Source organism: Scardinius erythrophthalmus (assembly GCF_964197995.2).
Source record: "Scardinius erythrophthalmus genome assembly, chromosome: 3".
In the NCBI taxonomy this organism is placed as follows: domain Eukaryota; kingdom Metazoa; phylum Chordata; class Actinopteri; order Cypriniformes; family Leuciscidae; genus Scardinius; species Scardinius erythrophthalmus.
The window spans coordinates 8,612,661-8,633,182 of NC_138223.1; the positions used below are offsets into that span (position 1 = coordinate 8,612,661).

The 20,522-nt window shown below is 35.1% G+C and overlaps 1 protein-coding gene across 2 annotated transcripts; it reads right to left on the bottom strand.

Annotated features, from left to right (window-relative positions):
- Positions 1 to 293: 293 nt before the first annotated feature.
- On the bottom strand, positions 294 to 17,554 carry micall2b (mical-like 2b). 2 transcript variants are annotated; one of them, XM_081362198.1, is made up of 18 exons: positions 17,438 to 17,554; positions 16,826 to 16,975; positions 16,006 to 16,054; positions 13,466 to 13,607; positions 12,743 to 12,891; positions 12,352 to 12,482; positions 11,202 to 11,639; positions 8,712 to 9,017; positions 8,323 to 8,492; positions 6,931 to 6,979; positions 6,191 to 6,399; positions 5,311 to 5,378; positions 4,881 to 4,998; positions 3,620 to 3,722; positions 3,448 to 3,521; positions 3,076 to 3,184; positions 2,567 to 2,613; positions 294 to 1,460 (listed from the first exon to the last, which is right to left on the bottom strand). In XM_081362198.1, exons 2-18 carry the CDS (start codon positions 16,966 to 16,968, stop codon positions 1,390 to 1,392), a joined length of 2,376 nt encoding a protein of 791 aa, XP_081218324.1. In that variant the 5' UTR covers positions 16,969 to 16,975; positions 17,438 to 17,554; the 3' UTR covers positions 294 to 1,389. The 2 variants fall into 2 exon arrangements, with proteins under 2 accessions (XP_081218324.1, XP_081218325.1); XM_081362199.1 differs by lacking the exon at positions 17,438 to 17,554 and having other exon boundaries at positions 336 to 1,460; positions 6,191 to 6,387; positions 16,826 to 17,170.
- Between the last annotated feature and the right edge of the window lie 2,968 nt (positions 17,555 to 20,522).

A 20,522-nucleotide genomic window follows, 5' to 3' on the forward strand; every position in this document is an offset into this window, starting at 1 on the left:
CAGTTAAAATTGTTTTAACAGTACTTTTGACATTTTGTATGGTAGTGTATAAAAATTCAATATAAGGTGTGTGTATGTATGCATGCATGATTTATATATATATAATATATATATATATATATATATATACACACACACACACAAATATATTAAAATATTGTATGTATTTTGAAATATTGCAATTAAAGGGCATTTTGCCATTACATGAAAAGGAGAAAAGGTGGCCTTTTAACTTATTTACAGAGGCTAAGATTTGCAGTTTCCTGGGGAAAAAAATAACAACAGTCATACCTAAATGTAAAGGTTGTTTTTCAGCAGGCAGTACACAGTCATTTAAAATGGAAATTTGTAATGCTTACACAGCAATCGTGGTTAAAAATATGCAAACAAATTTGTCTTGCTAATTGAAGGCAAGAAGCAACTAAAATAATGAAAAACGTGCTGCATCAGAAAAACTGTTTAATTACAGCTGATAACTGTAGATGGACTAAAAAGAAAAGCATTCATGTTGATAATTAATTTATTGTACACTGTATAAAGGTTTGGAAATAAATGTTGGGTACTGGGTAAAAAAAGAAAAAAAATACATTTGGGCTTAAATTAAAATAAAAACGAAATACTTAAACAGCTTGTTACACATTTTAAGATGTACTTGATTGATCAAATACAGCAAAATGAGAACGCAGACAATTCATTTTTATGGAAATAAACAAATAAAAATCAATAAAAAGCTACCTGGGCAGTGGTTAAAAGCATAATCTTAGTTCTGTGGCAACATTACAGACTCTTAAAATGAACAATCCTAAATAATTGCTTAAAAAGACGCTTTTAAATCAGTGCTCTTACAGTGTTGAGAAATTAGATGGCAAACAGCGTCTTATCGCTGAAATCAGTCGCTGTCTGCCCCCTGCTGCTGAGACAGTATAAGTGTGCCTGGAGAATACCATTAAAATTATTCAAATATCAAAGAAATATATTCTTAGCTAAAAATACATGTTAAAAAAAAAAAGTCAAGCATAAGAGTGTGAATATAGTACAGTCGGACCTCAACCTGTCCATTTCAGCTTTGATCCAATATGAATCAATATGACGTAAAGACTTCCTTTCTCTCAACACCGTTTAATTCCCTAATGAAACACTGACTGAGAGATTCAATCTACATTATTCAAAGGATTCAAGTGCAAAACGTTTCCTGACAAATGAACATATCACACCCACAAAAGACAGGAGATGAGGAGACAGATGAAAAATGTGCAAAAGTATGTGAAAAAAGGAAAGTGTGACTTCACAAAAATATAATTTTTGACCTCAAACTGCAGCAGAAACATTCTGTCTGAGACGAAACACACACACACCATCCATGAGGAGCAGTCGTCAGCACACGCCCGTTTACTTTTTTATGCTAAACCACCGGGATATGGAAGATTTTCTCTTGACTCTTTTCTCTTCTTTCTTCATATCTGCAAATGGTAGAGCACAACCCATACTTAACTGTAAGGTACATAAAGATAAAGTTCATTTCAAGAGGTCATGTACTAATGGTGACCACAGTCTCATTTGGTTCCACAGGACATCAGTAACAGCTTCCAGGGCTTTCAGACAGTTTTTATGTCATGAATTGCAAATGGTTATGACTTTTGCCCACATTTATGCATTGGTTTAATTGGGTTGGTAAATTATACATTTTATAATAACTCGTTTTAGCATTGAAAATGCATGCAGATCATTAGCCAAAGCTAGATACCTATGGTTTCCATTAGTGATCATTAAATCAAAATTGGTAGCATTACTTTTCCTGTTTGGCCTTTCAAAACATGGAATATATAAACATGCACTGAGTAATTACTCCCAAGATTCACAGCATTTAGAGTTGGTGGGCTGAGAGCAGAAAAGGTGCTAGTTTTTCCAAATAGAAAACTTTAGTTTTAGCATCCGTGATAGAAGCTAAAAAAACTGAAATGCTGGGTTAAAAGTGCAAACACTGTGAAATGAATGCATGTTTTTAATCAGAAAACTTTCAGAGCTTTCCATATTTAGCACACCAGATACCAATGCCTTTAAATGAGAATGTTGCCCTTGAGTGAAATCTCTTGTGCAGTCGGCTTTCCTAAAAGGGTTTACAATTACAAACTAAATATATCTGTTTATATTGTTATGTTGACTAGAATCAGACACTAAACATTACCGATAATAATCCTCTGTGCCATCACTGAACAAATGGTGACAAACAATTGCCTCTCTGTTGCCAGCCTCTTATTATGTGCAAACAGGAAGGGATGTTCATTTTGAATCATCTAACAGAATGGACTATAATAAATAGAGTTGGCTGCAAATTTCTGCCTCTTTAAAATTGGAGCCAGCTGGTGCACAGTAATCAGTTTCTAGCGAGGGAAATGTAATCTAATCTATTGCACAAGAAAAGCAGGGGAAATGTGTCAATTTTAAGTCCTTAAAATATTATTTATTGATAAACGTTAAATATTTACTACTTTTGCTCCATCTCTTTCAAAGGCCTATGGGGAAAAACAATTATTCTCAGGGTTTGATGCTACATAATCATACTTACCAAGATTCTGCATCATCTTATTCAGCTCCTCATCCTCCTCTTCCTCCCTGTGGATGCAAGTGTAAAAAGAGCCGCAGATGTCACATTATGTAAAGGTGTCAGGTATTCAATAGTGTTCTGGTTCAATGTAAACAATATTTAAATACATACAAACAAACAAACAAATAACTTATTTTAATGACGTGTGCCTGGTCATATTGTGCATTTTATAAAACAATAAAAAAAAGTAATCAAAATGTAGTAATTTTAAACTCTTCTGCTGATGTAACCAATTATGTATGTGCAAGGAAAAATATCCTATAATATCATCCAATAGCATTCCAATCCAAACCAAATTAAATACCAAATAACTGAATAAAACACTATCAATTTTCTTTATGCGACGTTTAGCAATAAAATAAGATTAGGTAAGATTAAGCAATATGATATATGAGATTTATGATATGAGATATATATATATATATATATATATATGAGATAGACCGGTATGATATGTTGATCCTGCACACCTCAGTCTGTCTTCATCCAATCCCTCTAATATGGCGTTCCGGTCATTAACTATCTCCATAAGTTTGGCCATCAGCTCTTCCTCTCGTTTACGCTCGCGGTAGGTCTTTTCTACAGGATACAAAAATTATTTTATAGCTAGATTAGATTTTACTTTGAATGTGAAGCACTTAAGCCTTTAAACAAAAGTAGACCTCTTGAATAAGACCAAATCAAGCAGTTAGTTGTTTGTGTTGACTACAATAGTCTACACAAAGCTTCATTAGCACAAGATTAATTAGTGACCCCAAAAAGTATGAATGCAACAGCATTATACAAACAAAATATTAAACCAAGTGGATGATGTTAAGACTTTTTCCCAGTGCTGTACCAACCTGGTTTCTCCATCAGTCTCCTGAGCTCGGCCTCAACGCTGGGCTGCTCTTCTTCTAGATCCTGCGTCTTGGAACTAACATAACACAAATCACAGATAATAACCCCGTTTAATACATAGAGCATTCAGAAATACAGGATATTCACTATCAGCGTTCAACAGTTTGCACATACATGTACACAAGCTCGGATTCGCGTCTCATGTAGACCTGTTTGTTTCTGATGAGGGTAAACCAGTCCACCATTAAGTCATTCATTATGGTCTCATCTTCTCCGTCTGAAGAAATAAAAAAAGAAATGTAAGAAAAGTTCAAGAGCTGAGAATCTACATTTGTAATGTTTGTCTCCACCTGCTGGAGCACCAGAGGACAACATCAGTCTCTGAATGGTTATGTTTAATAAGCATGTTTAAATAATGCTTAGACCACCAAAACATTGATCCTCTATTCATAATTCATTAGTTCACAGTAAGGATGAATCAACACTTTCATTTAGGCATAAAAAAAAAAATAAATAAAAAAGTTTAAGGGACTTCGATTAAAGTCACTATCAAAAAAAAAAAAAAAAAGTTTATTTTTTTATTACCACCATTGAATATTGCAGTATTATTATAAATTATTTGTCAATACAATTTCTTTTTAATTAATTTTCCCTCAATCTTCAATCAAAATAACTTCCCCTCCCTCTTGCAAAACATCTCTTCTCTAATGATGTGTTCACTGACGCGAGGACGGGACAACCTGTCACTCAAATGACATCACAGCAATGCACTCATTTCACATTTCCGGGGTTCTCAGAAGCGTAGTCGTCATAGTTGGGTAAACGTCTATAGTGGCGAACTGGAGAGACGACAGCAAATATAATTTTTGTTTTTCCATTTGCTCCAATAACCGTCGTTGTATTAGAAACACCCTCACAGCAGTGTTCATTTGTTTTCTGTCATTTACTGACAAGGTAATATAACAATATATACAAATGTGTATTCATTATTTTTTTTTTAAATATGAAGAACTTTACTAGAATCGCAATATTGATAACTGTGGAAATGCATCACCACAGTCTGTGAAAAGTGTCCATAGCAAACGACAATGATCTAATCAATTCCCACCCTACAGAAGCCATTTCATACGTCACAACCGGGAAGAGAATACGATCGCAACTTCCAATTCCAACTATTTTTTTTTATATAGAACGTGAAAAGTTTGTAAACTTAATTCATAATATGTATCTTTATTTTGTAAAATAATGTGACACAGGAAGAATTATTTTACTAAGAAGTGGATCTGACAAAATGCTATAATGAACAGATCAACTTCTCAGTAAAATAATTCCTTTGTCATGCGAGTTTCTATGTATCCCATTAATTTATTTGAACAACTGTAAAAGGTGAGCAGTTTTTTTTGTTTGTTTAAGTGTGTGTGTGTATTGTACAGACCCTCATCACTTTGTCGGAGTTGTTTTTCCAGGTCTACTCCTCTTTTCTGCAACTCGTTCATTTGCATCTCAATTTCCTTCAGCTCTTTCTGAATGTCTTCTTTCGGAATGTAACCCGGCTAAAGCAAACAGACACACAATGTGAACTTTTGCACATATTACTCTATACAGATCCTAAGTGGTTTATTTATTCCTTTCAATGCTTTTTTTAGTCTTTATGAGGAACTGAATAGATGGGTCAAAAGTCTGGGTTTACTATGAAGTCACTCTGTTTTGATTGTAGTAGTCTATTCAAAGATAACTGTGCCCCAAAGGGTCCATTTGACTCTCCAAAACAGTCTAAATAGGCCCCTTGACAAAATAATCCCTCAACACACACATCAGTGCAGACAGAAATGCAGATAACATGTAATTATTGTTTTGACACACACCTTGTGCGGTTTGTGAGTTTCAGTCCCTGAGGGACTAACCGGAGAAACACTGCTGCCACTGCTGGAGTCTGGAAGAAAAAGAGGAAAACAGGTGGATGAACGGAGAAATGGAGAACCTAATCATGGTATTACCTTGGATTTTGGACAAGGTGCCATGGATTTAAGTTGATATTTTTTTAAATAACTTCGAAGGACTATGTATATCCTGATATGTAAATATATGGTTTCCATACGCTGCAAAAATATCCTTAAATCAGTATCCTGATTTTGTTTCACAAGATATATTTACCTGAGAAGCATGCACATATACATATAGATATACACTAAATAAATACATATACAAAACTTTAACTGAAAAACCTTAAAGGAAAATTAGAAATGTTGCATTGGCAACTAAATGGAAATAATTTTAAGCAAGTACTAAAATGACCAAAACTAAAAAAATTAAAAGGAAAATAATTGAAAATGACAAAATCCCATTACTAGATTGCTAAAACTTTCAAATGAAAACATAAAAAAGGGCTGATTCCAAATATTAAACTCTAGAAAAGTATATAAAAATAATAGGGACAACACTGGTTTTCAGAGAAAGCATTTTATCTTGATCGTGGTATTTATGCACACATTTATATCATTATTTTGTTATAAGCACAACCCTCACATTATATTTGTAATATTTTATTAAAAACCCATATTTTCAAGCTTATGCTTAACCCTCAAAATTCATTGCTTTGCTATAGATTTTTTTTAATTTTATTGTTTTCAAACTTTTGACTGGTAAATCTTTGCCAGAACATTTTGGCCAGAACAAGTACTTGTTCTTATGTGACCTTTTGAATAAAGAAATATTCCATTTCCTCAACTTTTCCTAAGGCCTTACCACTAGTTTTAGGCCTGTTGTTCATCGGGCTGGGTGAGGGCCCTTTTGGGGAGCTGATGCTGGTGGAGATGCTGATGGAGATGCTGGTGGTAGATGGAGCAGGATTGGATGCTGGGGTGATTCCCAGACCTGATGTCCGTGGAGAAGCTGCTGCTGCTTCCGGCCTCTTGGAGGGTGATCCGGTGCTTTCTATATTACTGGGAGGAGTTCTAAAAAAATTAAATATATATATATATAAAAAAAGGAAACAAGAGAAAGATATCAAACTTTTCTGCTGTGTTTCTCAGCCAATAAAATTTTGCATCGCTTCTCTCACCTCTGACGGGTAAAAGTATGGGAGGGTGGGGCAGGAATTTAAAGGGGGTATTTACAGGTGAAAGATCTTCATGGGGAAGCGCATGGGCACTGAGCTCTATCGCTCTGGGAACTTTCAGATACGACCCACTGCTGGTCTTATTGGGCGCAGCAGTTTTAAACGCCCATCAAGAAAACCAATCACAACAGATTGTGAAGAAGTGGGAGGGACAGACCTTCTGGAGAACGAAGCGGTTAATCAATGAAGAGCAGGATTATTTGGTTAGGGAAATCATAGAAGAGAAGACGATAATAAATGATTTTACTGAAAAAAAACATGACAAAATGATTCTTAAATTCATTCTACACTAAAGAACAAGACAGTATTAGTAAAAAGGTCAGAAGCTGGTTTCATTTGGAGAGACGACAGAAACGAGCAAACTTACTTCACAGGTCTGAGCAAGGACCTCCAGCCAGATGGAGCTGTATCATTTTCTGAAATTGCATCAAAAGATTTGTAAAGTTTACATACATCTTTTTACACCTTCAAAAAGTGAAAGAGCAGGTATTTTAGAAATGAGAAAAAGACAGTTACAGTTATTATACTTTGTGTAATGTGATTTATCCAGGCAGGATGTGTTCCTACATCAGCTTCCTTGTTGATCTTAGATTAACATTCGTATCAGTCAATCAAATCAGATTTTTGGCTAACAACTGTTTTTTTTATAAATTAATACTTTTATTAGAGAAAGGATGCATTAAATTGATTGATTGACAGCAAAGACATTTATAATGTTACACAAAGTCTACTACAAATATATTCTGTAAAATATTTGAATGCGTTTCCATTTTTATGCTTTTGAATTATCAGCATCATTACTCCAGTTCCTCCATTACTTCATTCTAATATGATGATTTGCTGCTCAAGAAACATTTCTTATTATTCATCATCAATGTTAAAAACAGTTGAGCTGCTTAATATCTTGTGGAAACTAAGATATGTATTTTTTTCCAGAATTTATTGATGAATAGAAAGTTTATTTAAAAAAATAAACCTTTTGTAATACTATAAATGGCTATAATGTCACTTTTTATCGATTTAACGCATCCTTGTTGAATAAAGCATTCATTCCTTTTTTTGTTTTACACCCCAAACATCATTATAAATATCTTTACTGTCAGTTTTGATCAGTTTAATGCATCCTATCTCGAATAAAAGTATTCATTTCTTTATAAACTGCTGTTAGCCAAAAATCTGATTTGATTGACTGATATGAATGTTATTCATAGACCAACAAGGAAGCTGATGTAGGAACATATCTTGCCTGGATAAATCATATTACACAAAGTATAATAACTGTAACACTCTCTCATTTTTAAAACACCTGCTCTTTTGTAAAAAGTGTAAAAAGAACTTTAACAATAGTTTATTTTATACCTCAAAATCTTATAAACCTCAAATGGAAATGTGACATGATATTTCCATTTTATATTATTTCAATAAAATATATAACAAAAATAACCATAATAAGTAAATCTAACACAGAGGGTGCTTTTCCTCCCTATTTTAGTGTCCACTACACACCACTGAGGGACTATTTGTTTGCCAGAAATGTGTTGATCAAAAACCTGATTTTGAACATATCCTATTTTAAAGTCACTGTAAAGTGAGGATTATTTTTAAGCATCTATATTATTATTAACATAACATATATCAAAAGGTACAGAAAGTCATATCCGTCAAGCACAACTCTCTCTGCAAACAACCAATAAGACCAAGCTATGCAAATGATCAATGCATGAGGTGACAGTTGCATAGGTGAGTTTGTCTTCCTCACCCTTGCTGTCGGACGGCAGCGTGCTCACAGGCCTGGTTGGGGTTTTATTATCTTTGATCCAGGATGGCGCTGTAGCAGCGGGGGCAGTAGGTTTCACATCGGCATCCGGTGCTTTGAGACGCACCCTACCAAAGGTGCCTTTAGCACCCGATTCCACAGGGGAAACATTACTATGGAAACCAAAGTGTGACGAGAACGTGTTAAAGGATGTGTCTACACCAACACGTCAACAAACACTTCAAGATGGATTTAAACAATACTCAACATGCTTGAGTACATAGAGGCCATAATTCTGTTTTATGACCCTTGAATACTTCCACCCTACAAAAACAATTGAAAAAATAAAGGCCAAGTATGTAACGTGCTTTATATAGGTGAATGTAGCTCACCTGCTGCTTGCTTTCAGCCCAGCTGGACTCGGAGACAAGCTGTTATTATTTTTTTCCACCGTCACCATCTTTCCGATCACAGCCTTGGCTTTCTCCTTTTCATTCTCCTCCTCTTTTTCTGTGTCCTGTGTTTTTGCCCAGTCTCCCACCCGTAATAGGACTCTTTTACCTGCTCCAGCTCCTGCAGTGACTCTAGGCGTTGTAATCTCTGTTGTAGGAGTAACACGTACTGTACTCACAGGTGTAGTTGAGGTGTATGATGGGGTGCTCTTACTTTCAGGCACAGTACTGCTAGGCTCAAAGAATCTAACAAAGAAAATGAAAAAAATATTAATGTTCTGGTCAGTACAATAAGCTGAACATTGTCAAGTTATGGTTGATAACCAATAAATGGGCAACATTAAAATGACATTTTGTGAAAAAAAAAAAAAAAAAAAAAAAAAAATCAACAGGCTAATGCATTACATTTCCTTTGCGTTTTTAAAACGTACAGACGACAACGTTGTCAAAACGATCCCCGTTTACATGGATCCATGAAAACGACTAAAAATGCTGTGTTACTCATGAAACGTAAAGGGAAATCTAAAAATGTAAAAATTGGGAAAATGAGCATGCACAATTAAATTTCCAATATACAGTATGTCTAGTTCTGATTGATACTAAGAAATTAAAAGTTGTAATATTAGCAGACATGACACTGATATATCATACATCCCTAAATACAATCCAACAATCTGATAAACAATAAATTAACAAAACTGATGAATTTAAAATTTAGCACTATTATAGTACTCTTATTAGGGCTGTACTCAACCAAAGAAAATCTTGGTCGACCGATTTTAAGTCCTGAAATTTTCGACTAGAAATCGACTAAAAATGACGTTAGAAAAAAAACCTGTTAAATTAATTAGATGCGCACTGTGCGCAGGACTTGGTAGCCTTGTTGTCCGCCTAAATGAATTATAAATAAACATAAACAACTAGTAGGCTATTTGCAGTATATTAAATCGTTTTTGACCTAATTATTTTGCACTGAAATGAGTCTGACACTCGAGTTTGTCAGCTCTGACGGCGCTGCATCACGTGCACCTGCGCAATATCATAGCTTATGATTTCCGAAAATAGTACTATGTTGTCAACTAGTGATATCATCACAAGAACTGTTGAGGAATATGCAACATAATTTAGACAATTATTTTTGTCATATGTTATAATAAGTTATAACTGTCAGACGCTATCATTTCACCGTGCATGTCCTCGCACCGAGCGAGGCTGAACATGAGCTCAGCGTCGCAGCTGAGACACGAATAGACTATTAATATTAAATTAAAGCTTTTACTCTTAATAAACACAAAAGGCACGTCCACTTTAATAAAAAAATAATATTTATTAAACAAACCAGATCAAGAGCAGAAACGAAATAAAGTGCATAACTGAAAAATAAAGCATCCTAGGCTCAAAACTAACACAACCAACAGCACAGCGCAATTGCGCATTAGGCTCCAAATAAAAAATAAAAAAGTTAGGTTATCACACTAAAACATTGAAATATGCAAATTCTAATATGTTCATATAGCCTACTCAAAACAGACAGGGCAAGCTAACGCAGACAAGTGAGCTTAACGTTACCACTTTTAGATGATATGTCATGTTTGTCGTCAAGCTGTGGAAAACTGTTGCTTGCAAACTTTGCATTCGACCTTTTTCATGTTATCAATTTTAACAAAATGCTGCCACACTGTCGATTTCTTTGTTGTTGACATGTTAGAAGAGGACTGACTATTAAACGCTCTCACAATTAAATAAATAATATTCAGCATCAAACCTTCTATGCTCGACGCTCTCTCTTGGGTTGGACTAATCCAAAAAAGGTGAAAACAAGGGGGGTGTTTTGAAGACAGACTGTTACAGTGAAACAAGGGTACTCTGAAAACACCCCCATTAGCAGTTAGTGCTTTCCACCTGATGAAATGAGCGCGCCTCAGCGCGGCAAAACTGATGAAATAAACGCGGCAGAAAATCGACCAATCAGAATTTTGGTCGAACCAGAACGTATCGACCAACTAATCGACTAGGGCAGTACAGCCCTAACTCTTATAGAACTATATTTTCAGTTTAGCTGAAATTATAGTAATTTTCTTATGCCTTTAGTGATTTTGATCTTTTACATTTTGTTAATTCCATATAGCTTTCATTTATTTTTATTTGAATTTTAATAAGGCATTTTGGTACTTTAACAAATAGGTTTAAGTTAATTGACAAGGCCACATTTATATTTTCATTTAAGTTTATATTTATAAATTTATTTCAGGTTAATTTCAAACCGAAAACTATTTTTAATAGTTTCATTTTACATTAACAACACTGATCCGAAATACAAGAGAAAACACTATTAGTCAGTATTGGTCACAAATCTTCTATCTATCTTTTATCCAAAATATAACAATTTCACAAATAAAGTGTCAAAATACCGAACTGAAAGACATTCACCTCTTTCTGGCTTCTTGGTTCTTCTGTAGGCTGTTGCTTACAGCTTTAAGAGGCTCCGTGGGTGTTTTGGGGTTAAAAGAGGTTTTCACAGTTGTTGTCTCTGGTGTTGGAGTTGTTTTTGGTACTGGCTTGAGCTGAACTGCTGGAGTTGGTGTGACAGCTAACCCACGGGTGGGTGTATGGTCACTTTTATTGGCCAGCCAACCCGGTTTAGACGCGTTAGGTGTTAAACCAGATTTTCCAGTACCTCCACCTGATGCATTCTGGATAGTCTTGGTTATAAAGGTAGACTGCGTCTTTGGTGGAGGCACTGTGATGTGTGTGGTTGGCGCTGTTACAGGCTTATCTGTGCTTGCGTGCGTCTTGCAGATGAAAGTGCCTGGTTCTTTTCCAGCCTTGTAGGTGCCAGAGAGAAGAATAGTGGAACACTCTCTGCATCTGTTGAAAAGGAAGGTTGAAATAAAACACTTAGAAAACCCAATCCAGACCGAGCATTTGCAATTGCCAGTCCCAAACTCCGGAACATTCTCCAGATTCATATTAGAAGTGCCTCTTCTATTTCGACTTTTAAAACTCGACTTAAAACTCACCTATTTTCATCAGCTTTTAACATTCCTTGAATCATTGAATCTTCCCTGCCTCTGCTCTGTGTACATCTTATGTTTGTTTGGTTTGTATGCTTTTATTGTACAGCATTGCAATTCTGTCAACCTCAGTTGTTTTTAAATGTGCTATATAAATAAATATTGTATTGTCGAAAAAAAAAAAAGTCTAAAAGGGTACTTGTATTGGATCGCTATCTGATCATGAAATGCTCAGGAATGCTTTCCAAGACATCAGGAGGTTAATGATTACATTTATAGTATATTAGTCCAACAGATATTTATCTTCACTCCCGTTTAGTCATGCATACTAAATGATAAGGCGATAAAAAACAATGAACATGATAGTTGACAGCAATAAAGCAAAACTGAAAGGCAGCTATTATTAAAAAAACAACAAAAAAAAACACTACTAAATCATTGCAATGACAATTCAGACATGATTCACTAGTCATGTGGAGTGGAGTTGATGTGATATTTTTAAAACTTAAAGTTAAAAATAAATTAATAAAAGGATCAATGGCTCAAAAAAAACAGAAGTGACTTACTTAAAGCAGTTCCTGTGGTACAGTTTCCCATCGACTAGGTGGCGCTGCACAAGGTGAACATGTTGGTTACAAACGGTACAGCTGCTGCTCAGAGTTCCTGATTTATTGGCACGTTCAGCCAAAACTTCTCTCTGGAAATGAAAAAATAAATAAATCAATTAGTCAATGTGCAAACACCTCAATAGGGGTTTTATCAATTAATCAATAATTATGTGCAAACCAATATTTACATCAGTTATCTCAGAATAAAGTAACCTAAGACAACGGCAGGGTTAAATTGCTCATGTGCCCTCATTACACACACACACATTTGACCAAAAATACAGAACTGTCAAGCAATTTAAAGTTCCTATATGAGGTGATATAATCTCAGATAAATGACATATTGTACCTTATTTTCGTTTGCCGGTTTCGTCGTCTTATTCTCTGTGGCTGGTTTAGGTGAAGCGTAAACTTTAGCTGTGACAGGTTGGTTCTTCTTCTCAGATGGCGCTTCATTAGACTCTTCGGCTGATCTTTTAATCCCACCCATGCCTCCAACTGCACATCCAAAGAGTGAAATGTTTTAGCAATGCTAAAAATGACCACATGGTAAACATGTTTTTTAAAGTGGACATATTGTGCTTTTTTGCACCTATTATGCTTTAGGGTGTAATGTTGCTGTTTGAGCATTAAAAAGGTCTGAGAGTCACTCCAGAGAGAGTTATTCTCTATATCAGTTTCTGAACTCCCTGAAACACCTTGACTGTAGTCTTGAGTTTTCGTAGCGCGTTTAAACTAGCGGTTATGGAAAGGGGAGTGAGATTTCCCAAACACGGTCGAAGATGTTGACCAATCACAACACACTTCTCCAGCCGACCAATCAGAGCACATTGCGCTTTTCTGAATTAGGGGCTTCATAAAGACAGGAACTAAACTGGACTGCGATTCCACAAAACATCATAAGCCTAAGAAGATTGTATAACGATTTCCAACAATGCTCTCTACGATCAACTTAGCTCACAATGATTTTGAGAATCTCATCACAGAGTGTTACTGACAGACTGGGAAGAGAGGTGCCGCAACAATATAAAATGTGTGAAAAATAATGTTCATGTGCGCACGCATGTCTTACTGGGAGAACGTCCATGGAAATAATTGTAGTACTGGGACACATAGGTCAGAATGCTGAGTCGATCAGGCACTTTTAGAGCCACCATGTCTTCGGCATCCAGAAGGGCAGGTATACCCAACTCATTCTCTGCCACCTCGAAAGCCTGGTACAAAATAAAAATAAATAAAAATAATGTTAGGTGTAAGAATTTCACAACTCTCAGCACTAAGGGTGTTTCAGTGTGTGTGCGTGTGTGTGTGTGTGTGTGTGCGTGTGTGTGTGTGTGCGTGTGTGGACATTATCGCTGGAAAATCTGTGTAGCAGAACAATTAGAGGATTTCCTATTCCTATATAGCCCTATTATCAGGTGCTAGAACTGCAAAAATCATTCCAAATTTGAACATATCTTTGATATCTGCAAGCTGCAAAAGGGAAACAACATAATTCATGCAGTGTGTTGATGAATATTAACTTATAGAAAATACAAGGGGAACTAGACAATAATATTTCATTTAAGTTTTTTTTTTTTTTTTTTTTTTTTACAAATCAAACAACATTTCTGCTTTTATCAGCTTTTACACAGAACATATTGATTGACATTAGCTATTAAAACTTGAAGTTGTGAACAAGTTTTGTTTTCTGTGGATCAGTGATCAGTGTTATAACAGTGCGAATGTCACCAGATCAACTTATGTGTCACCAGACACATATCTTATGTATATTTCACAATGATGAACCGTTGGGAAAAAGTTGATAATTTGTGGTGATTTTCCACCCAGAGGAAGAACTATAATTCCTCCATGCCATTATGCACACACAAAAATGTGAACTTGGCCTGGATTTCTTTGGGAGAAAAAAAAAAAACCCTTAGATCAAAAATAAACAAGAGCAGACATGACCAAGGAGAGAGAAGAAAAAGGAGAAAAAAATCTAGATAAAATCTAGATTGAGAGGAATAAGGGGAGACATTTCTCTGTAAAGATTCATTTAACAACTCACAGAACAGGAAATGCAATTAAAAGACGACGAATCGCTACAGATCTGAGAATGTTAAGACTTAAAAAAAAAAAAAAAAAAAAAAAAAAAACTCTTAGTCAGTGCCAGGTTTCTGTTGACCTTATACTTAATCTCCACCCTGTTAACCATGCATTACCTTATCTTAACACTTTCATTTTCTCTGTCTCTCACACGTGTTCGGTTTGGAAAGATAATGTCTTCCTCGCATGCACAAAAAGCTATTCATTAGCTTTTCTTTTGCAGTACTTTCCTTATTGTATTCCCTCTTTCACAACAATGCCCTTCTGGACAGCATTCCCTTTTCCATGGAAACAGGAACACAAGTGTGTGCAGATGATGATTAATAATGGTCTACAACAGCACAACATGTGATTCAGCTGCCTCAAAAATAGAGAAAACCAGAAGAATAGGCCTGGAGTATGTATCCAATCTGTCACATCTTAGCCCTGGTCAACCACATATGGGTCAAACAGCCCCATGAGCGGTCTAGGAAACATACTAACTGTTAAAATGATGGGGTTGTGATATTCTTGGAATGAAGACATTTCCCAAAACACTTAAAGTTGTTGATCTACTCTCTTACAAATAAAGAACCAAAACATTTTTACTAGCTGAGGCCATAAGTGAGCATTTTTATATTTCACAAAGAACTTTGATTCTCTAGTTCTTTAGGAAAAAATTTTCTGGGAATGCTAAACCAACATACTGATCTGAAGGAATCTATGTATCAATGACTTTTTTAACCTGGAAGAACTGTATAGCGAATCCAAGAACCCTACAAACACTCTTAAAAAAAACACAAAGGTTCTTTATCGGCATTGATTGTTCCATGAACATGAACTTTTCCAAAAAGGTTCTTTATTATGGAAAAAGGTTCTTTTAAATAGTTCACCCAAAAAATGTAAATTCTTTCATCATTTACTCAGCCTCAATTTGTTCCAACCTGAATGTACTTCTGTTGAACACAAAAGATGATACTCTGAAGAAAGTCGGTAAACAAACAGTTGATGGACCCCATTGACTTTTTTCCATAATATGGAAGTCAATGGGATCCATCAACTGTTTGTTTTCCCATATTCTTCAAAATATCTTCTTTTGTGTTCAGCAGCAAAAGAGGTTCAGCTTAAGGTTTGGAACAACCTGATGGTGAGTAAATGACAATTTTCATTTTTTGGGTAAACTATCCCTTTAAGAACTGTTCACTAAAAAGGTTATTTTGGGAATAAAAAACGGTTCTTCTATAGAATTGCTGCAAAAAACCTTTAGGAACCCTTATTTTTGAGAGTGAATGTACCAAATATTAATTTGCTTTTTCATATTGCTGATGATCACTTTGGATGGGCTGTTAGTCATATGAGGGAACGTGTATTTTTAACAATTGTGGAGACAGTTATGATATCAGAAAATAAAAAATAGGTAACTAAATGGATTAAATTTGTTGGATAAATGTCATAAATGTAAAATATTGTGGTAATGGAAACTACAGAAAAAAAAGTGATGAAGGTTGATAAAGAGATAGTTTTATAAAGTGAACAATATCTTACCTGTTTATTGTTTTCGTAAACATTTTCCTTGCTCAAAGAGTCAAAGTCTCTGTAAGAGAGTGAAAAGAAAAGGGAATTTCCCATGCTAAATATTAAAAAAAGTAAATCTTACACTAATACAAACACAAATCACAAGCATGTACCAATGCAATGTCAACAAACAAGTGCCAGATGCTCACTTGAAACAACTAGAATGTTGCAAGACTTAGCCTAAACATTGAATAAACACAAAGTTTTGAGTATTTCAAGCACGCTCGGTTTCCCAAGATGTAAAATAGGTTTTAAAAAGTTTTAATGTCATCCAAAGTTCTAAAAGTTCCAACATCTAGTATGGAATTCTAAAAATGTCAATATTCTTGTACTAAGTTATAATGTAATCCAAGTTTTAAGTGCTAGTCCTAAATTCAAGACGTCGTTCTTATCCTAAGTCATGAAGGACTAAACATGTAATAATGGTAGCCTACTAAAAGTACCAATGTTCTCTTCCTAAATTCTAAAGTTCTTAACTTAAGGTCTAAAAATTCCCATTTCCTCACCCTAAATCCTAAAAGGTCTCATCATGTTTCTAAAGTAATACAACTTTACATGCCATACGTTCTAAATGTTTTTAAGTATACGCCCTCGTCCTAAGTTCAAAATGTCTTTAGTTTTGAACCGCAAATCTAAATGTTAAGTCTGATAGGAGGTGTAAACTGTAAACAAACTCTACGTTCGAATGTTTAGCAATTAAACGTTCGTCCAAAGTTCAGGAGCTGTGCTTTTCTGAGCACAATGCAGCAGCACCGAACCGCGCGTTTGTTCTGTGGGGGATGTTACTTACATCAACTCCGGTCTGTGTTTGTGAATTAGAGCGCAGAACGCCAAACCGTCCCGGAAAGATGTGGTCATGTTGGTGATCGACACGTCCCGGTATCCTGCACACTGGATTTTGCACCACTGTTGAAGCGCTTTCACAGCAGCCATGGTGCGACTGTAATTCAACAGGGGACTAGTATTTAAAACTGAACACGGATTCTGAAATTGCCTCCTTCCAATGGGGTCTACAAGCGAGGCGAACGCTGAATGTTAAACGCTTTTGGTTTCACCCACACCAAGTGATTTCACCGTCAGCTGAAGTTGAGAAACCCCTGAAACTCCAGGGAAGAGTTATTATGACGTCTTCATTGGGTGGAGTTTAAGGTAAACGTATTTAATGGACTTCCCATTGTAGCCTACAACATGGGAATTTGGTGTATGGAACTGAATGATTTCCATATTCATGAACCAAGCAAGAACTTACCAAAAGTAGCCTACCAAAACATGCTTGCTCCATGGCAAGTGCCATGGTAATACTGGAAAATCTTTGAATACTATTTTATTAATTAATTAATAAACATCAAACCAAGTGCATAGTTATGTAATCTTTTTTTTGTGCATGTATGAAGTAATTTACCCTCAAGTTCTCACAGGTGTCCTACCAGGTGTTGTTCATTACAACTATGACAATGTAGACTACAAATATAACGAAAAGATATCCTTGAAAGAGACTTTGCTTACACTGGCCTTTGACAACCAGAAAGTGTCCATGTAGCTACTTAAATTTGAACAGTATATGTGTAGCTTCCTCATTTCATACACAAACTTATTTTGGAAAAAGTGTACTTCAGATTATTCCTTAAAATAAATGCCACTTTGTTTTCAATTTCTTTCTTTTTCTTCTTTTTTTGTGTGCAAAGTGTGCTGTTATTGTCCAAATACTTTATGTTGTGTTTAAAACAATGCACAATGTAAGACTAAACTGGTATAGTGTAGGCCTACATGTTTCTGTATAAAGCTGTGACAGTCTGTTTAAGTGCATTATTGCAGATCAGTGTTCATATGCAGGTGGTGTTCGTTAAGTTCGTATGGGTGTGTCTTGGCTGTTCTCTGTATAGTGTGGTTGGACGTGTCTAATCTCGCTGAGTCACAATGAAGGAAGTAACAAATCGAGGCTTGCACTTTAGACATGATTGACCTTTTAACTTTTTTAAGATTTGCATCATATAAACAGTATACATTTTTAGGTATAAACCAACTTTAAAACTTACTTATTTGTCCATATTTAATTATCAACATGTGCCAATGTTTTTGCTCTTATACATTTTCACAATAAAACATACAGAATTTAGAATAGAGACGTATAGGCAAATATAGAATGTGTAAAAACATTTGAAGACTTGGAATGGTTGTCATTCTTTATTTGACCAATGGATGTCAGTAAGAGACCAAATCATAGTTGGGAATTTCACTGTCAGCTGAAGTTGAGAAACCCCTGAAACTCCTGGGAAGAGTTATGATGACGTCTTCATGGGTGGAGTTTAAGTTAAGCGTTTTTAAAGGACTTCCCTTATAGAAATGGTATGGTACCAGATGGTAATGTCATGATAATTTGATTTATGTGGAACTGAAAATTTATTTATATGGAACTAAAAAAGAATTTAAAGAATACATTAAAAAAGGCCTCTAAATTGAATTGAAAAATTATGATTATTCATTAATATATACATAACACATTTGTTATGTTGAACGCTTTTGGTTTTCATTAACCTACACCAATTGATTTTTACAGATTTCAGCATCTGAAGAGCGCAGATAAGACCTAACTAGCACATGTTGCATTAAATCTGTGTTTAAACTAAACTAACTCATTAAGCCTTGCCAATTTAAACATTCAAATGCAGAAATATTGAGTTCTCTTTCAAATCTTGCGCTTGAACAGACAAATTCACACAAAAATTGTCAACATGCCTGTCTTGGCAAGTATCCTAGCAAACATTGTAGGTTATGTCTTAAGTGAACGTAAACATTAGAGAAAGACAACACATGTGTATCAGTATTAGTATACTGGATCTGTGTATCAGGTCTTAAAGTGACAGCAGCCTAATATTCCTGCTCTCTGTGTTTTTATTGTTAATCAAACAATAAATGACAAGGAAATCACTGCTCTTAAAACTAATAGCTTTTGTAACTTAATGATTAATCTTTATTTAATTTCCACAGTTAAGATTATATGTAATTAATTTTACATTAGATTTACATTTTCACATTGCATTACTTAGTTCAATTTGCGTACCAGAAAAATATTGTTAGATCTACTTAAAAAACCCCAAAAGCACTGTTTTTTTCTTTGCTCTATTGTATTTATTTGTGTCGTTTCTTGTAATTTGATTATTCTTATTTTATTTATTTTTATTTGAGAGTAGTCTTTTTTCCCCCTGAACATAGCACGTACCGTACCGAAACTGTGACCCTAAAACCGTGATGAAAACCGAGCCGCGAGTAATCTGAACCGTTACAACCTACAATGGTAAAAATTTACCCACTCCTTTTTTTAATCCCCATAAATCATAAGCAGTGTCTCAGAATAAGCCGTTTTCAGTTTCTATGCAATTTGGCATAACATTACACAGGCCACGCCCACGACTGCTGACGGACTTTGCCCTATTAGCATAGACCCGCCCTGAGTGAGCTGTACACAGTCCGCCATGTTTATCTCCTCGCAAGAGCATTTAACAGCAGTATTCAAGTAAGAAATGTATTCTTATTAAAGCTTCTAAAGTTATTCAATCAAGAGCAGTGAGTGATTTTCTGTTTTTCTTTTGTTGTTTGATTCATATTAACAGCATATATAGCCGTAGGTATTGTATATTACGCTGCTTTCACTTTAATACACAGATATACTAGCCTGGCAAGCCAGACCTACATCAAGATGTTAGGTCTGGAAACTCACCATAGTCACGGCTCAATCCGAGGGGCGGGATAAACGGCTGTCTTTCAAATTCCCTCTGCACGCAATAGGACAGCGCTTCAACCATTCAGAGCGTTTTCCCAACAGCGGCGCTTAGTTGAAAGATTTAACTTTTGCCATATCTGGCCGGCAAAACGACGAACACATCTTCCTTTTTTTAAGAATGACTTAAGTGCCGTTCTTTACTCTTTTCTCAAAGAAAAACTAAACTCCAAGTCCTCCAGAGTCGCGGCCAAAGCCGATTCGAAAGACCGTTCCCTGGTGAAAAAAAAATATGTTAAGTATACTTGAAGCCAGACTAATTATTAGTATACTTCAAGTGTGTTAATGATTAGTTAACTTAAAGTGTGCTATTTTGAAACAACTAATTTTGTACTAAGTATATTTTAGTAGTAATTAAGTTGTAGTAAAGCATAACTTTAAATGTATTTAGTGTACTTTTGTGTACTAAATTGGAACAACTTTAAGTATATTTAGTATATTTTAAGTATATGCCTGTGTAGGGACTAGTTACATACTTGATTAGTGTATTAAAGTGTACTTTATTTGTGTTACAAGTACATTACAAATTAATTACAAGTGTCTTCGAAACATACAAGAAATATACCGTAAATTTATTAAAAATATATACTAAGTATACTTGCAGCCACACTAATTATAAGTATACTTCAAGTGTGTTAAGGATTAGTTAACTTTAAGTGTGCTATTTTGAAACAACTAATTTTGTACTAAGTATATTTTAGTTGTATTT